General features: G+C 39.0%; 2 protein-coding genes across 5 annotated transcripts in view; one reads left to right on the plus strand and one right to left on the minus strand.

The window, feature by feature from the left end:
• Nucleotides 1-1,469: 1,469 nt before the first annotated feature.
• Nucleotides 1,470-12,831, plus strand: LOC128026270 (multimerin-2-like). Its single transcript, XM_052613184.1, has 8 exons — nucleotides 1,470-1,908; nucleotides 6,430-6,552; nucleotides 6,848-6,954; nucleotides 7,357-7,440; nucleotides 8,103-8,285; nucleotides 9,745-10,175; nucleotides 10,261-11,773; nucleotides 12,176-12,831. The coding sequence occupies exons 1-8, from the start codon at nucleotides 1,571-1,573 to the stop codon at nucleotides 12,577-12,579; spliced, it is 3,183 nt and encodes a 1,060-aa protein (XP_052469144.1). The 5' UTR covers nucleotides 1,470-1,570; the 3' UTR covers nucleotides 12,580-12,831.
• Nucleotides 12,832-12,951: 120 nt separating this feature from the next.
• LOC128026279 (bone morphogenetic protein receptor type-1A) overlaps nucleotides 12,952-16,630 on the minus strand; it is a 32,835-nt gene continuing 29,156 nt past the window's right edge. For all 4 annotated transcript variants that reach the window (XM_052613245.1, XM_052613244.1, XM_052613246.1 and 1 more), the window contains 5 exons: nucleotides 16,427-16,619; nucleotides 16,025-16,322; nucleotides 15,762-15,937; nucleotides 15,143-15,273; nucleotides 12,952-14,967 (listed from right to left, as the gene is read on the minus strand). In XM_052613245.1, the coding sequence (XP_052469205.1) occupies nucleotides 14,842-14,967; nucleotides 15,143-15,273; nucleotides 15,762-15,937; nucleotides 16,025-16,322; nucleotides 16,427-16,619 (924 nt within the window). In that variant the 3' untranslated portion in view covers nucleotides 12,952-14,841. The remainder of the gene's footprint in view (nucleotides 14,968-15,142; nucleotides 15,274-15,761; nucleotides 15,938-16,024; nucleotides 16,323-16,426; nucleotides 16,620-16,630) is intronic.

Genomic DNA, 16,630 nt, shown 5'->3' on the forward strand with positions numbered 1-16,630 from the left:
ATATACAATGAAAACAAAAGTGGAGCAAGAATGGACCCTTGAGGAACTCCACAGGTAAGTGGAGCCAACAGACATTCACCAAATTTAACTGCAAATCTTCTGTTAATTAAATAGGACTATAATCACAAAGGGCCATTTCTCTGACTCCATCGTGGTGTTCCAATCGAGAGATCAAACTGCTGTGATCCACAGTATGAGCCTTCACTTTACTCTTTCTTCTCACCATGAAGAAAGATCAGTGTTTGTATACACCAATGGTTCCCAAACTTGTCAAAGGTTGTGGGGTTCAAGTCTCAGGTCTGACAGGAACTGTGTAAGTGGGGGGAGTGAATAACCAGCACTCCCTTCCACTCTCAATACTATATATCAACAGTACAGTACTTCAGCAAACTATCCTGCTGTACTTATTTTCACTTTTATTTTACAGCACTGACATCTTCTGGTGACTTTAAGTAAGTATCCTGCATGAGGCTTAATCATTGTGTCATTTCCAGCAATACAATCTCTATTTCTGAGCTCATATTTGAACAGAAAATTAACACACAAATGGCTGTAATCCCTTCCAGAACCTCTCCAAAAGATTAAATGGTTGCAAGTTTATTTCTTTATATATATATATATATATATATATATATATATATATATATATATATATATTTTTTTTTTTTTTTTTTTTTTTTTTTTTGCCAAAAAGGTTGCTAGAGATTTACAGTTTATTACAGAAAAACCCTGTGGTGTAAAAGTCTTTCTTCACAATGAGCTCTAGACACAATATTTGATCATTGTTTGTACAAAACCATTAAAACATCTGTTTCTGTAAGTATGGTAAAGCAGAGAAAACTAAAACACTGACTCATCCTTTGACTAAACATTAAATCCATGTTCTCTTACACTGCTGCCAGGAAAGGGCCTCCCAGCTTCATAATTTTCATATTTATGCTGAATTATCCCTTCAAGCCATTTGCTATTTAATATATGGGGAAAAGATTGTACTTTTTAAAATGGTTTTATGTTTAACAAACATGGTCCTTTTATCGTTTTGTAATACACTTAAATTCAGTTTTAACATCCTTTTCCTGAGCTGCTTAGTGTCGAGTGGAGACTAGAGCAGCAAGAGGCGATAAGAGAGTACAATTTCTGGTGATCAGCCAAGAGAAATGAACTGCTTCCTCACTCATACAGTCAATTGTGTGTGTCCACCACCTCTGAGCATGTAAAGCTTGAAAGCTGACGAGTCTCATTGTTCCAGTCTCTGCGACCTTTCCATGGGGAATGAGCTGGACATGGGTAGGTGTGTGGGGGATAGGGCGGCAGGGGGGAGGATTTGGCAGGCGTTTCATTTCCGAGGATTGTTGGAGGTCTTTGAAACTATTAAGATGAGGGAGGGGGTTAGATAGAGGTGGGGGACAGGGAATGGAGGGGAGTGGACTGACAGGAGGAGGGAGGGAGAGGATGAGTTTCGAGATGGGGGGCGGAGAGTTTCCATAAAGCACCAGAGAACAACTACTTTACATCATCTTATTCTCTCGTGTTTGTAGAAGTTTCTGTGCATTTTGAGGAGCACACAGATATGGTGGTGCTGAGGTTGGTCGTGCTACTGCAGGGGCTGCTTCTCGCAGCACGATGTGAGGTCAGAGCCAGAGACCCAGAGGTAGAAGAGGACGATGAGCTGAAGGACATGTCTGAGGGTCGTGGATGGGACCATAGAGTTCCACTGGTTGGGTTAGGAGCACCTCATCATGGTCAAGGACTAAACAGGCAGAGCCCTGATGTCTATGCATCTGTCCACCATCCAGTTGGTCATGGACACCATGATCCCACTCATGGACATCTTTCTCCAGACATGCCCAAGGGAACAGTGGACCCATCCATTGCAACTAAGACCAAGGACTCTTTACCTCGCACTGGGTAAGTGTTGCTGTTGTTCATTCTTGTTCATCTTGCTTCATTTGATTCAAACACATAATCATGACCACACTGTACAAAAATGTGAAATCATTTCTTGAGTTTTAGCTGAAAAAGGGGTTGTCCCCGGTAAGTATCCTATTAATCTGGCTCATTACACACATGTTGTAAAAAACGTGCATGGTTTACATGGTTTTAGAGCTCATTATTTATCCTGGAGAGCCACCCATGTTGAAGCAGAGCAGCAGCTGGTGAGGTTGGGTGAAGTTGGGTTCTTCATCATTTCATAAAGTTTCTTCTCATAAAGCAATTTTTTTTAAACATCATCTTCATTGCCACATTTGATCAGTTTAATACATTTAAGCTGAATAAAATAATGAATCTCTTTCGAAAAATATGCCACATGAGGCTAAAGCAGATGAGGGCTACTGAGGGGTGTCATGTGGGTACTGAATTGGGATTTAATTTGATATTGATAGGTATCAAATATTGTACAGTAATTTATTATTTAAAGATGTTTTATCTTTTATCATTAAACCCTAGATTAGGGTAACATGAAAAGTTTGTTAAATACCAGGTGTACTTTAGGGGAGGTCTCGGGCTGTGGATGAAAGAAGAGAATCTTTTTTTAGAGATGTTATGTCTTGGCACGTATGGACAGCTCTGAATAGTTAGAAAGAAAGACAGAGTGACAGAGAGAGTTTGATGCCCAGGAGCACAAAATTGGAGGAATCTAGAATACTTATGGACAAGGACATCACTGATCATGGTAACAGCGGAAAGGTTTTGTACTTTGAAAGTTAAAGGGTTAGTTCACCCAAAAATGAAAATTAGGTCATAAATTACTCACCCTGACATCATCCTAGGTGTAAATAATCTTCTTTCAGACGAATCCAGTCGGAATTTTTCTTTTTATTAAACTTCTCTTGGACTGATGCAGTGCTACACTCTGAGTGGCATCAAACAGCTTGAAAGATCAAAGAGCTTTTTTTTTTTTTTAATAACTCAGACTGGATTCGTCTGAAAGAAGAAAGTCATATACACCTAGGATGACTTGAGTTTGAGTAATTTATGGCCTAATTTAAATTTTTTTGGTTGAACTAACCCTTTTAAAAAAAAAATCGGAAACAGTTAAAAATAGAAATTTTACTTCACAAAGTTTCTCAAGCTTTTTGAACACAACAAATCAAATGTCAAAACAAATTACATGTTCTTGAGAAACAAAACCTTGTTTAGCAAATAGTTAAATAATCAAGACACACATCTTTTGTCAGTGAAATCCCCTGAATTCATCTAAATCTGACCTCCGTGTTCAGTTTTCAAATCCTCTCGCACACTCTTCTTTCTCTGATGTGTTTTAGTTAATCTGCTTTTATCCTGGGTCCAATCTCAGAAAGCAGCTCTAGTTTATGTTCTGGCCCTAAAAAAAGTTTTGCAATCAATTTATTTCTTGGGTCTTAACCAATCTCAACAGAGGTCTGTCCGTCGAAAAGCCTTGTTTCCTTTTGTGCTCGAATCAATATAAACTCACCACTTCAGTTGCTTATCATGAGCTTTCTTTCTTGGATTAGAATCAGTAGAATGACATGGATGTCTTATCTATCGCAGCTGCTGTAAAACAGTGAGAGCCATTGAGAAACCTGTATCCAAAGTCAAACAAAACCATTAATATTCAGCCTTAATATTATGTATACAGTAGGACAAATATCTGCTGTTAAAAAAACATCAAAGCTCTTTGATTTGTAATAGGCATTGGTAAACATGTTACAGCTTGCCATGTTCACTATTTTACAATGTGGTAAGACAAATTTTGTGATAATAAGTGATATCTCGTTCAGTTCAGTTGAAATTTACTAAGTAAATATAGATTGTCTTAAGGATGTTTAGATATTTAAAACAAGGCCAAAAATACTGATTAGGAGAAAGATTTTTTTTCAGTACACTCTCTGGAAAATAACACAGGACCTAGGGAAACTATGAAACAAAGCAGCTAAAGGTTAGAGGTCATCTGAGTCTTTTGCGTGGGTATTTTCGTTGGGTAAGGATCACAGGATGAGTCAGATGCTTCCTTCCCGTGAGGGGACACTAATCTGCAAAAAGCAAGAGGAAAAGCAATGTGCTTACAGAGATGCCCATTCACAGAACTATATGGCAGGAAGTGACATAAAATCTAATTCAAGCCTGAAAAGGTGCTGATTAGGGAAAAGGATCTGTTGTATTTAAGTATACACAATGTGCAAACATCACTAAAATATATTTGGTTAGTCCAGTAGACTTTAAACCCAAGCGTTTCAGAATTTAACACCTAGTTCTGTACATAACTTTTTGTCAACCAAGAAATCTGTGATGCAGTGGAATTGTAGTTTTTTAAACAATTACACTCATTAAATGGAAACAGAATGTGTGTGCTGTGTAGTGTGCACCCAACAATTTAAGCTCAATCAGCTCAATTTAACCTCTTCTAAGGGGTTACAGAAGATAATGTAAACCAGAGATGAAGGCAGCGAGAAGGAAATCTGTTGTGCACCATCCTTTAATCCGTTAATCCCAGTCTGCCCCAGAATAAAGCAAAATCACAGGCTTGTAACCTATAATCATTCATGTGCTTGAGATCTTTAATCCCTTTACCTTCAGATCCTATTAATCACTGAACACATTACAGTCAGCTTTGTAATAAAGACAAATATAATGTCAGAGGAATGACCAAGTAATGCTCGAAATACTCTTTGTTTTTACTCTAACAACAGAGGCAAATGCCTTAACATCTGCAATACGATTCCCCTCTGTTTGACATTTTCAGTTAGTGCGCATTTCCAGAAAACTTGTGTTGCACAAGATTAACCACTTGGATGTTTACACATCCTGTTACACTTTATACTGAAAATGTGTACTGAAAATGTGAGTTGTTGTTGTTTTTTGTCAGTTTTATTTGGCACTAAAGCTCTTTATGTAAGACTAACTGTGGCATGTGTGGTCTACAGCTGTATTTTGTCAGCTCAGACCTTGCTTAAAGCTCTCTAGGATAAGTCATGCTGTAAGTTTCATTGTCTAATGATCTGAAATGTATTAGTATTACTAATCATACATGAATAGTGTGGTTACTTGCTTCTCTTCAAGTTACCATAACAAGGGCCAATAGTGTTGGAAGAAGCATGTTTGTGTTGTGTTTTGGCTTAAAACCGGAGTGCAACTTTGCTTGACTGATTCACTTGTCTATGTTGGATGTGCCTGTGGGTTTAGATGCGGTACACAAATCAAAAACTCAACCTTGTGTATTCTCAGTCATTTAGTCATCAAAATTCTCTTGTTGACCTGATCTGCCCTGTACATTCATGTTGGATTAATGGAGAGACAAATACAGAGTTTCTCATTCTCAAGCTCATACCGAAACCACATTTACTATTGACCAAAGACTGAACTATTACAACCAAAACAATTCACAACTCAGAAATGGAGGGGACTGGGGAGGGAGGTTTTGACCTGTCTTTCTTGTGGACTATGAATCATAGATCAAGAGGATTGAGCAAGTTAAAACAACCAATTACTCAGAGAGCCTCGTCTGTCCAGCCTTAAACTTCAACAAACCTCTGATTTCTGCTCAGAGGTTACCGGTTTACTTATAATCAGTAATAAAGACATGTGTCAAAGATCAGCTCTTATGATGCAAAATAACTGCAGCTCATCATCATCAGCTTTGCTGTGACCTAAGAAAAAGGACCTCACAGCTGAACTCAATGAAATCTCCGTGTGTTTTGTATTTCTGGTCAGCCACCCTCAATCAGTAACCAACCTCTCTAAACTTGTGGTACAGACCTTCGTTGACCTTTGTGTGAAGCAACGACGTATAGGGTCTACCTGCAAAAGTACAAAGCTCAAATGGATCTGAAAATTCTTCATGCACTTATGATTGGAACCATTTGGAATGTTTCAAGCTTGTAATTTTGCAAGATGTTTAGCACCACTTCTAACCCTGAAAAGAGGTTATCTAAAAATGTTAACAGTGTGTGAGGAAGTAATGTTTGTCAAGTTGTTTAGCAACAAAGTCATAAACCTTATTAAATGTTCACATGCTTTGTATAGTCGCAGAACTTATATATGAGGGAAACTCTCAAAAATAACCCTGGGTAAATTATTTATATAGTGAAAAACTTTCTTGATTGTATAGTGTTAGTGCATCCGCATGTTTACTCTTTATGTTGCTGTAAATGGCGTTTAATCCAAGAACTTTGAAGAAAACATCTGGCTATTGATTCAAACTAATTAGAGATTACCATGGATGCATTCCAAGAAACATATTAAAGGGCTTAATCTATCATTTTGTAGGCTGATATTTGCCTGTAGACAATGAAATATCTTTAGACTTGACCCTGAAAACTAGGAGTAAAGCTAAACACAAGCACACAAAAATAACTGTATTATTGCTAAGTACAATAAACTTCTGGCCTTGACCAATCTGAAACTTGTGATGTTAACTACAGAGTATAATTACCAAGTTGTGAGGCTGTGGTTCGCTCTCCCTTTCAGGAATTGGTGTGCGTTTGTTCACAAGCATGCTGTTACTGTGGCAGTATCCTGTGGAACTGAGAAGTACATCATTAAGTACCTGAGCCCCTGTCCTAATGGCATCCCCGACTGTCAGCTAGTCATGTAAGTAATAGATCATATCTTAAAAGTGAAATAGGTGAAATGTAGATTTTGTGCCACTAGAGGCACCAAACAGAACAACTGTTTTCAAACATGTCTCTCACCTGCTTTAGTGCAACAGACGGGATGTGGAAGTAAAAAATACCTTTCATTTTTCCCTCTGTATATTAAGTTAGAATAGAATAGAATAGAAGAGGTATTTTAACATAAACACATCTATTACTTCGCTAACTTAATCTGCAAAGTGCATAGCTTTATGTAGCGTGACTTAATAAAATCCCTGTAAATGTGTATGCAGGTACAAGCTGTCCACTCGGCCAGTGTACAGGCAGAAGGAAAAAATCTACACTTCACTGCAGTGGCGATGCTGCCCTGGGCATGCTGGGGAAAACTGTGAGGAGACAGGTACTGATGAGTTCTGACACAACAGTGCTTAAGATAATGCTAGAACCAAGAACAAGAAGTGCCTGCAACATTGTGCCTGACTTGCTCGATAAGTCAGTGATAAAATTTAATTACCGTGATAAAAGTTTGATTTTACACTGGTATTGCCATTTCCAAAAGTTTTAACATGGTGTTACTCCTCTCTTGTATACATGTAACAACATTAGAGATCTGAATACACTTGGACAAAAGTGTGTAAACATCCCGTCTTTCAACTACTGTTAATTGGACCAGATTGTCTTACAAATATATATAAAATTGTTTGTGTGAGAAGTGCTTTTAAATGGTGAGGTGCCATATGTTCATGAAAACATGAGAATGGGTTAACATTACTTTCCCTCTGTTTTTGCTGTGCTCTGTCAGTCACAGACGGCCATGTCTCTGAATCTGAAGACCCCACTGTGGCAGACACTGAACATCCGGGGAGACATGAAGCAACAGACATAGGTATGTGATGTAAAAACTCATCTTTAAATTAGTAAAAAATTAGTTAAAAATCTACATTTTTACAATCTGTAATTGAATAATCTCTAATAAAAACATGGTACAGAATTCTAGCCATGCATGAGTATATACCTGCGACACTGGCCTGACTGCTGAAACAAACCGAGGAAGTGACAAAAGCGTGTTTGTGCAAATAATAGCTGGCTATGGGAATGTTATTGCCTCAAAAGTGAAAATGGAAAAGGGTGTATGAGCATTGTGAAGGCAAGGGGCAAGCCCACACAGGGTGTTAACGTGTATGAATGTGCTTCAGTTCAAGCATGGACAAAACAAAAACAGTTTTGGATAAATACACACATGCACTGGAGCACGCTAGAATAATAGCACGAGGAGGCCGTTAAATCCACAGTTCTAAAAATAATCATTCGAGCTAGTTGTTGGGACAAAAAAAAATGCTTTGGATGCAAACTTGGAAATTCTCATGCTGCTGATTAGTCTGATACTAAGCACTCCTATTAATGACCTTCCAGAGATTCAAACACACAGGTTAAACTATACAGGTCACATTTGTGCTGTCAGTAACAAAATAAGAGTGCATGATGGCAAAAGCATCATCAGTCAGTACAACCAAAATGTCTCGTAACATTTTTCTTCTCTTTTCTTAGGATATAACAAACTAACTCAGGAGAACAGAGAGCAGAGTGATTACCAAATGTTTGGCGGTCCACTCTATGAAACTCAACAATCTGATGTAGAGAATCAAACTGCAGCAGAGCCCATCGATTACTATGAGCACAGCCATCATTCTGTCCGTGAACGGCGTAACAATCAACACTTTGAGAGGAGAGGTATGTTAAATGATATATGCAATATACCGCACAGACTTTGCTTTGACAACATAGAAATTGCTAACAAGTGGTTAAATGGAACTGCAGAGGTTGACATTAGACAACAGCACACTGAACTGGTCAACTCATCTACTCATTAGTCCGCTTTTAGTCTTGTGTTTAAACTTGCGCTCTTGCAACTCAAACTTTCCAACCTGTAGATTTTAAATAAACTGAACATTTTTCAGAAGGCTGTGATTTTGAAGTACTGCATTCAGCAGGTCTCGCTTTCCCCTCTCTTGTACATACAAACTAGTGAGAACACTTCCTTTGGTTGTAATATGCATTGTCAGAGATATTATGGGGATATTATTCTGTCTCTCTTACATCCTTCTGTCCAAAGGGTGCCGGATTAACAGAACAGTAAATAATGCTCCAGACTGGGCGAAAACCTCCAGTCCTTTGCTTTGACAACTCCTTACGGTCTCTTCTCGCTACTAGTTCCTGCACAGGATATCCTGTCTTTCCCTGGGAAAAAAAGTCCCTCCATACATTGTATGGTTGTGAGTGTGATGTAATTGTCTATGGAAATGACACAGACATTCAGATATAGATTGAATCCAGGCACACACGATACTGAGAAAATGTTGAACAGCTGTAGCCGTATTGAAGCAAGGACACATTTGTCACATAACGCTTGAGAGCCTCTTTTAAAAGTTTATTCTCTCACAGAGGATTCCAAAAAGAAAACAAAAGAAAGACATTTTTTTTAAGCATTGAATAGAGAATTTTTTTTCTTGTTAACCATTGTTCTGGATAGGCAGAGCTTTTGTGTCTGTATGAAATGTGGTTCAGCGAGTAAAAACAATGTTTTCAGGGTAATAAAACGTGACTCAGTCATAAAAAACCAGAAGGAGCAAGCTTATCCAGACAGTGTTTTGACAGCATGTGAATAAAAAGAATAAAAACAGCACATGACCTCGATATTCAGGTTCCCAGCAGGGAATTTGTACATCCACACATCTCTTCCTTCTTTAATCTTGTAACTGAAACTTGTGCACAAAAGTATAACAAAACAAATTTCTTACAATGCAGGGGATGTGAAAGCTTGTGGGCTGTTGATGGGTCAGTTAAAAGGTTCAAAGGTCATTTGAATGGCCCATGCTGAGCTGGAAACAGGGATATAAATCTTTCTGACATGATATCGATGTTTCCCTATGAGCAGCACAAAGAGGATAAACAATAGCACATGGAAAATGAAGAATGACAATAGAATCAAATTTCTATTTTTGGCAATATGGTTATTATCCTACAAAAGAATATTGTTGCTGGGATTCCCCTCTTTGTAAGTTGTTTAGAATGTTCATAGAAGCAGATGTCCAATGAGAACACATCTATTTTAAGATTCTATCTAAACAAGGCCAGTTCAGAGTTCATCTTTCTGGCATGCTTAGTTTTTTCACAATGTCCTTTTTTTCAGATCCTCATGCTGTAAATGAAGGTGTTCCTCACCCTGAAGTACCTTCTCATCACCATGGGCTCCTACAAATTTTGAAAGAGGCTGTGATGTCTCAGCTACAACCTGTGTTGGAGAATTTCAATCTAACCCTGGAACGGCTTTTTCAGGAGGTGCAGGGTTTGCAGCGGGACATGGACCAACTTCGACATGATCAGGGGCGGGCCGCGGAGCCTCTAGAGGTTGGTGGTGAGGAGCACAATCCACAGGAGGCTGTTGAGGCAGAGTTGAGGGAGAGTTTCCAGAAGCTGGAGGAGGCAAAAGCTCAGTTTCGCGACTACCGCAATGAGATAGAAGCAAGGCTCCACGCACAGCAAACCATGCTGCACTACAATCTGACCAATTTCAAGACAGCCATGGATGTCAAAATTAAGCGTAACCAGAAGATGATACAGGTCAGGATTCTGACTCAACCTCAACCAGCACCTCAACTTTTATTCATGCAGAACTATTGTACTAAATGTGTGTATCTTGCTCTAGGTGAATCTCCACTCTCTAAACACATCGATGTCAGAAGTGCAGCAGGAGCAAGAGAGGCTGGACAAGGAACTACAGAAGATTTGCAACGAAAAGACCGATCCTGCACAGAGTCAGTCTTATGAGAGCACAGCTGTTTGGGAGGCCATCACACGTCTGGACAACAAAGTCATCAACAACACAGTGAGACTTAGTGGCTTGACTGAAGGCCAAGAACAAGTGACTGAAAACATTAAGGACCTCCAGAATGGTTGGGGAGATCTGGATGAGAAAATAGTCCAGACTGGCCTCAAAAGCCAGGTTCAGTTCATGGAGACAGTTTTAGAGGTGGAGGCAGCCAAGGTAGCAGTTCTTGACCGCATTAATGAGCTGAGCAGCAACATCAGTGTTCTCCAGACCACTATGCAGGAGATGGAGTCTGATGTCGACCATCTCTTTACAGTGTTCCACAAGAATATAAGTTCAGCAAGTGGGGATTGTGACTGTGCCGCTCTTGGAGTATCTGTGACCGAACTGGAACAAACTGTAGCTAACGTGATGGAGATAGCGAATGAAAATAAGTTGGCCCGTGAGAGTGAGGCACAGGAGATGTTGGACAATGGTGCTTGGATTCCATCTGTGGAAGATTTGAAACTAGGGTTACTAAATGTGCAAAAGTCCCTTGCATTTGAACAGGAAAAGAGCAGAATGTTACAGCACAATGTGACCCAGCTCCAAGCCTCTCTGCTAGGCAGCCAGCAGGACATCGAAACACTCCAGGAGCAGAACAGGACCGAAGTCAAGAAAATCCAGCAATTAGATAGCGTTTTCAAAACCTTGCTTGAGGACACTATTCGTCACTCGGAGGTACTGGAGTTTTTGCTGGAGGAAGATGTGTTGGAGTTTATAGCATTATCTAGTGAGGACAAAAGAAGTTTCTCTGTTCCAGAATTGAGGAAAAGCATCAGAGATATGCAAGAGCAGATCAATGGACACAGTCGCAGCTTGGCCTCAATGCTGAACTCTGCTACCACCCAGGTGGCGGCAGCAGATGAGCCCTCAGTGCTTCCAGACTGGGTCTCGGTGGGCACCAAAAGGAGACATGGGGAAGAAAGGTTCGTCTTGTCCGAGGAACTGCCAGAGTACTCTGATAATGACTTCTGGACTTTAGAGAAAATGGTGAAAGAACTTGGAGCTCACATTAAACAGCTCGAGGTAAATCGCTGTTCTTCTTGTTGCAACTGTACTAAAACTTCTGCCTCTGGTGGTGTGGAGGGGAAATTGCAGTCCAATGTGGATGCTTTGCGGAAGGACCTGGAGACCCATCTTGGAGTTTTTAACAGCATTTTCAGTAATACAGAGGGACTTACTGGCTCTGAGCTGTCTGTGGATTTGAATAAATTGTCAGCATTGATGAAGAGAAAGGAAGCAAAACAACAGAACAGGAGACAAAAGAAGAGAGCAGATAACAGAGCTGTTCAAACAGGAGAACGAATCAATTACCGCAGCAGGAGGGATGCATCACTGGAGTCCGCAGGTAAGGAGATATTAAGGAGAATTAAACATTGCAAAACTATTCACCACACTTAATAATGTGGTGAATAGTTAATAATCTTAGTTAATAGTTAGTAGTTAATAGTTAATAATCTATTTTCATTGAATTACACTGTGAATTCATCCTGCCACTTACACGGAACATCAAAATTATTTAAAAACTTACCTAACAAGACTGTAAATAACTTAATATAATTTTTTCGAGACATAAATAATACAGATAATGTTGTCATTAAACATATAAAATGTTCTTCACATTGAACCTAGAGTAAATGTTAGCTGACATTCACATGACAAGAGAGCCCCCAGTTAACGTAAATTGTTTTTTCTTTCCTCCAAGCACTCATATTGAAATACTTTATCATTATCATTTGATTTCCAACAGTGCTTCGTCAGCTCCCGGATAGTCCAATTATGTTCTTGGCCAGCACTGCTGAAGGTACTAATGGATCTGGCACTATACTTTTTGAAAGTGTGACCCTAAATCATGGACACTTATACTCGCCAAAAACAGGCATATTTCGTGCTCCTACTTCTGGTGCTTACCTCTTTGTGGTGACACTGGACTTTGGACCAGGCCCATCTCTGGCTCAGTTAAAGAGAGGTGGAGCGGTAGCTGCATCCTTGCGGCAGAACCCGAGGAAGTTGGGTGCACCTGCAACACGTGTCTGTATCCTGCAGATGGAGCAAGGAGAGGAACTCCGTCTAGAGCTGCTTCAGGGTACTATAGAACGCAACAACCCACAAGATAACACGTTTGCAGGTCTACTAATGCTGCAGACCACCTGAGAACATGCTCCAATCTAAAGGTGCTAGAAGATGGTAGGATTACAAAATAGAAAAGAAAAAAAAATAATCACTTTTATTTTTTTGCAATGCCAACCACTTTCTCTTTCAGGACAAAGTAACAGCTTATGTTATTAGTAACTGTGATAGGTTATTGTTTTCAAGGAGTAAGGTTTAGATGATGTGTCCCTATGTGGTGGACTAAAAAAAGTCTTGAATTTGGCTTCAATGTGACAACTACATGATATTCCAGAAGAGAAACAACACTCACCAAAAAACAAAGAAACAAAAAATATATTTTTGAAAGATAACATGAACAAATATTGTAGAGTATGAGGCCTAGTCATAACCCTTTCAAAACGAGGCTGATTAAACTTTTTTTTTTTTCCAAATTAGACAGGTTGTTTAATATATTACATAGAGATGGACTGGTGATACTATGGGAGAGCACATCAAATACAGGCATATATATAGTCTGGTAAAACATGTCCTTGAAACATTCATCACAACTCAGATTACAGTTAAGAGGTGCATTCTCAGTTTTTGGATGAAGAACAGAAGCCATGGGGGATGGATGCAAGATTTAGTATTTGGGAAAATGCAGACAAAATTATTGAAAAGAAAAAGATGAGATTCTTTAACAGGTAAATGCTCCTCAAAAAAATTGGAATAGCCAAAAGATGAATCCCCCCCTTTTTTATTTTTTATTTTATTTTTTTACTGCAATCCAAAACTAACTTAATGATCAGTTCAAAAATCCCTTTTAACCACAAAAAACATTCGATATAGATGATCAATTTCACCAATTCAATTTCCAGATTTCTTGTATATTAAGAGCAACAAATGTATACAAATATATTTTCATATACAGCAAATCTAGTGTTTCTTTGTGCTGTTTGCAGAAGTTATCCACTGAGACAATGCTTCCTTTAACATATCTATTATTTATTTTCCGAATATTTTAAATACTTTTGAAAGCATGTGTGTAACCTTGGCATATTGTTTTAATCAAGATGCCCTTTTGGCATTTCAGGTCATACTGTTCTGGATGTATTGTGACAAAGCACCTTATTCTGGCACTGATAATATCAAAGCATTGTATATTCACTGTTCCTGTCTTTAAGGGTCCAGATACTGGTGTAAAGAACTATTGTGAATTGTTTTCTTTCTTGTTTACATATTACATTGGTCTTTTCAATGGCACTGAGAATAATAAACAAGTATTCTAAAATACAACAACGCATTTTCTAAAGAATGACAAAATGATTGTAAACATTCTGTAAACAAGTTACGCAACAATGTGTGTTTTGGATCGTACCGGTTACGAAGACTGTATTTTGGCAGCCCTTACAGAAGTCTTAAGCACTGATGACTAACAGATGTTACAGTCGTACCATTCACCTTCAGCTACCACACAAACATAAACACAGTTCAAACATGATTCATAAAACTGGCAAGGACATATGATCAGAATATCACCAAATCCTCGAAAGTCACATTCAAAGTGATCTGTAAATAATGACCCAGCATCTCTAAATGAAGTGAACTCAGAAAGGCATTAACCGATCCTCCAACAAACACTACACTGAGTTTGGCAACTTTGAAGGAGTGTTCATACAGCTGGTTCACTTTATGAAAATACATGTTCAAAGGCTTAGTGAAAGAATGCACTGGGAATGTTTTTCTATTTTGAGGACGTTAAAAACAGCATGCTTTAAAAACACAAACGATATATGGTTTAGGCAAGAATCATTTTGACACGTGTAAAAAATTCAAACTAGAACAAGAGAAAAACTACTGTATAGTTCAAGTATGATTTTTAAATGCTACACATCAGCTCAACAGCTCTTAATATAGATAGCATATTATTTTGCTCTGTCCTCAGTTAATCTATTACTATAATATATTACACATCATACATTAAATCAGAGGATGCTTTACACAGATTCCATGAGAGGTCAACATTTCATCCATATGGCAGGAAGTGTATCCCTGAATCTATGCAGAATATCTTGAGTGGATTTTAAGGCAGTGAGGTTTATGTCAATCTTTCCTCTATCTACTGTTTCAGTCTGTTGCAGTAATCCTCTAATCCAAGTTTCCAATGACACAGCTTTCACAGAAAGCGGCAAAAGGCACCATTGTCTGATCCGGCAGAGAAAGAGAGAGCTTGTTATGTTTCATAATTGCGTTAGATGTCACTATCACGACTCTCCTTCTCCTCTGTGAAGGGGACAATGATATCAAAGATAAAATCAAAGCCAATCAGATTTTAATGTCTTGAGATTCCACCATTTTTGCTAAAGTCTTCTTGATACGTAGGATGGTCAGGCGTGATGCAGGATTGTGGGCCCAGCATTCTGACATCAGCTTTAACATGGCCCTCAAACACTGGAGAAACAAATCAGGACTCTTTTCATATACTCTTTTAAGATCAGGAAATGCATTTCTCTTCTGTATGTACTTATCACTCAAGCTTCTATTCAAACCTACAAATACTAACTAAATCTGTAAACATTCTGCAAATATTATCTGTAAATATACTGCCATCTGCTGGATGACTCACCTCATCACTGTTCCATCTGTTGGATACGGTGGGCCGCAGTCCTTTGACACACACAACCTCAAGCATATCCTCATAAGATGGATCTGATGGCACCATCTCATAATACGGTACCTGATAGTCCTCAACGATACCTTGAAAACAATCAGTAGATTAATTCATTAATTACTAATAGTTTAAATTCTGTAAGCATCCACAACAGGAAGTTTTCATTTTAGATCATTTTGATTCAAAATACTTAGTAGTAACAGATCTTTTCTTCTGTATTGTGACAGAGATCTGAGAAAAATGTCTAAACATTTTTTCTAAATAAATGTAGGCCAGCTGGTTCAGACTTGGTTCTTTCCATCAGTTGTTGATTGGATGGAGGCAGTTCTGAACACAAGCTTGCAGTTGATTATAAGAAAGGGGCAGGGCTTATGCAGACAAAATAATTGGTCTAAAAGGTCAAAAAAAAAAAAAAGTATGAAATGAAGTACATCTAGATGTATTTTAGAACCTTTATAGGATGAATTTCCATTTCATGCTGACTGTAAAATGATGGTTGGGTAAGAAAATACTCTTAACAGATGTCTAAAGCAAAACATGGAAAGATTTGCTAGTCAATTCGTTTTATGAATACCTCCAGTGACACAGCGTCTGACCATTTCCCATATAACCAGCCCATAGCTATAGATGTCCGCCATGATGTAGGCCTGAAAGTGGTTCTTATTCAGAGTCTCATCCAGGACCTCTGGAGCCATATAGCGCCGGGTCCCCATACGTGTGCTCAGTGGGATGTCCACTTCATTTGTGTCACTGAGACAAAGAAAACATTTTTTACTTCCTCAAAAAGGCTGAACCATTTAAAAATCAAGCTTTTAAATTGAACATGTGAAGAAGCACCTGTTGAACTTCACAGCAAGCCCGAGGTCAGCGATGCAACAGGTGCCGTTCTTCTTTATGAGGATGTTCTTGCTCTTCAGGTCTCTGTGAGCGATGGCTGGCTTTCCCTGTGTGCCGTAGATCTCCGTGTGCAGGTGGCACAAGCCACAGGCTGCAGAGTAGGCCAGTTTGAGCAGGGTCTGTGTGTCCAGAGTGGTGAACTTCAAATAGTCATACAGAGATCCATTCTCATGATAGTCTGTGATCAGGTACAGCTGTGTAGAGGCTCCAGTGCCATTTATGTCTGCAGCAATGAAGCCTTCGGCAGATTGAGGAGTTGCGTTACATGGGAAAATATGGAACTGATATACAATTACAAACACTCCATAAGAACCAGATCATCTTAAAAGACAGGAAGTGTACCTAGTATGTTCTCGTGTCTCATGAGCACGGTTTGGTAGATCTCAGTCTCTCTGAACCAGCTGGCCTCCTCTCGAGTGAAGAACACTTTCACTGCTACCTTCTCCCCCCTCCACCGTCCGAGCCACACCTCTCCATACCTGCCTTTCCCAATAAGACGCACTGTCTGGATCTGCTTCGCAATGGTGCGCTGCACCTGTGAAAAGT

The sequence above is a fragment of the Carassius gibelio genome, chromosome A13 (genome assembly GCF_023724105.1).
Source record: "Carassius gibelio isolate Cgi1373 ecotype wild population from Czech Republic chromosome A13, carGib1.2-hapl.c, whole genome shotgun sequence".
NCBI lineage: Eukaryota > Metazoa > Chordata > Actinopteri > Cypriniformes > Cyprinidae > Carassius > Carassius gibelio.

Bases quoted from the DNA above. Each gene is read 5' to 3' on its own strand.
- LOC128026270 (XM_052613184.1), top strand. From the start codon at position 1,571: ATGGTGGTGCTGAGGTTGGTCGTGCTACTGCAGGGGCTGCTTCTCGCA. The intron at 6,955-7,356 runs GTACTGATGAGT...GTGCTCTGTCAG, and splicing joins GGAAAACTGTGAGGAGACAG to TCACAGACGGCCATGTCTCT. The intron at 8,286-9,744 runs GTATGTTAAATG...CCTTTTTTTCAG, and splicing joins TCAACACTTTGAGAGGAGAG to ATCCTCATGCTGTAAATGAA.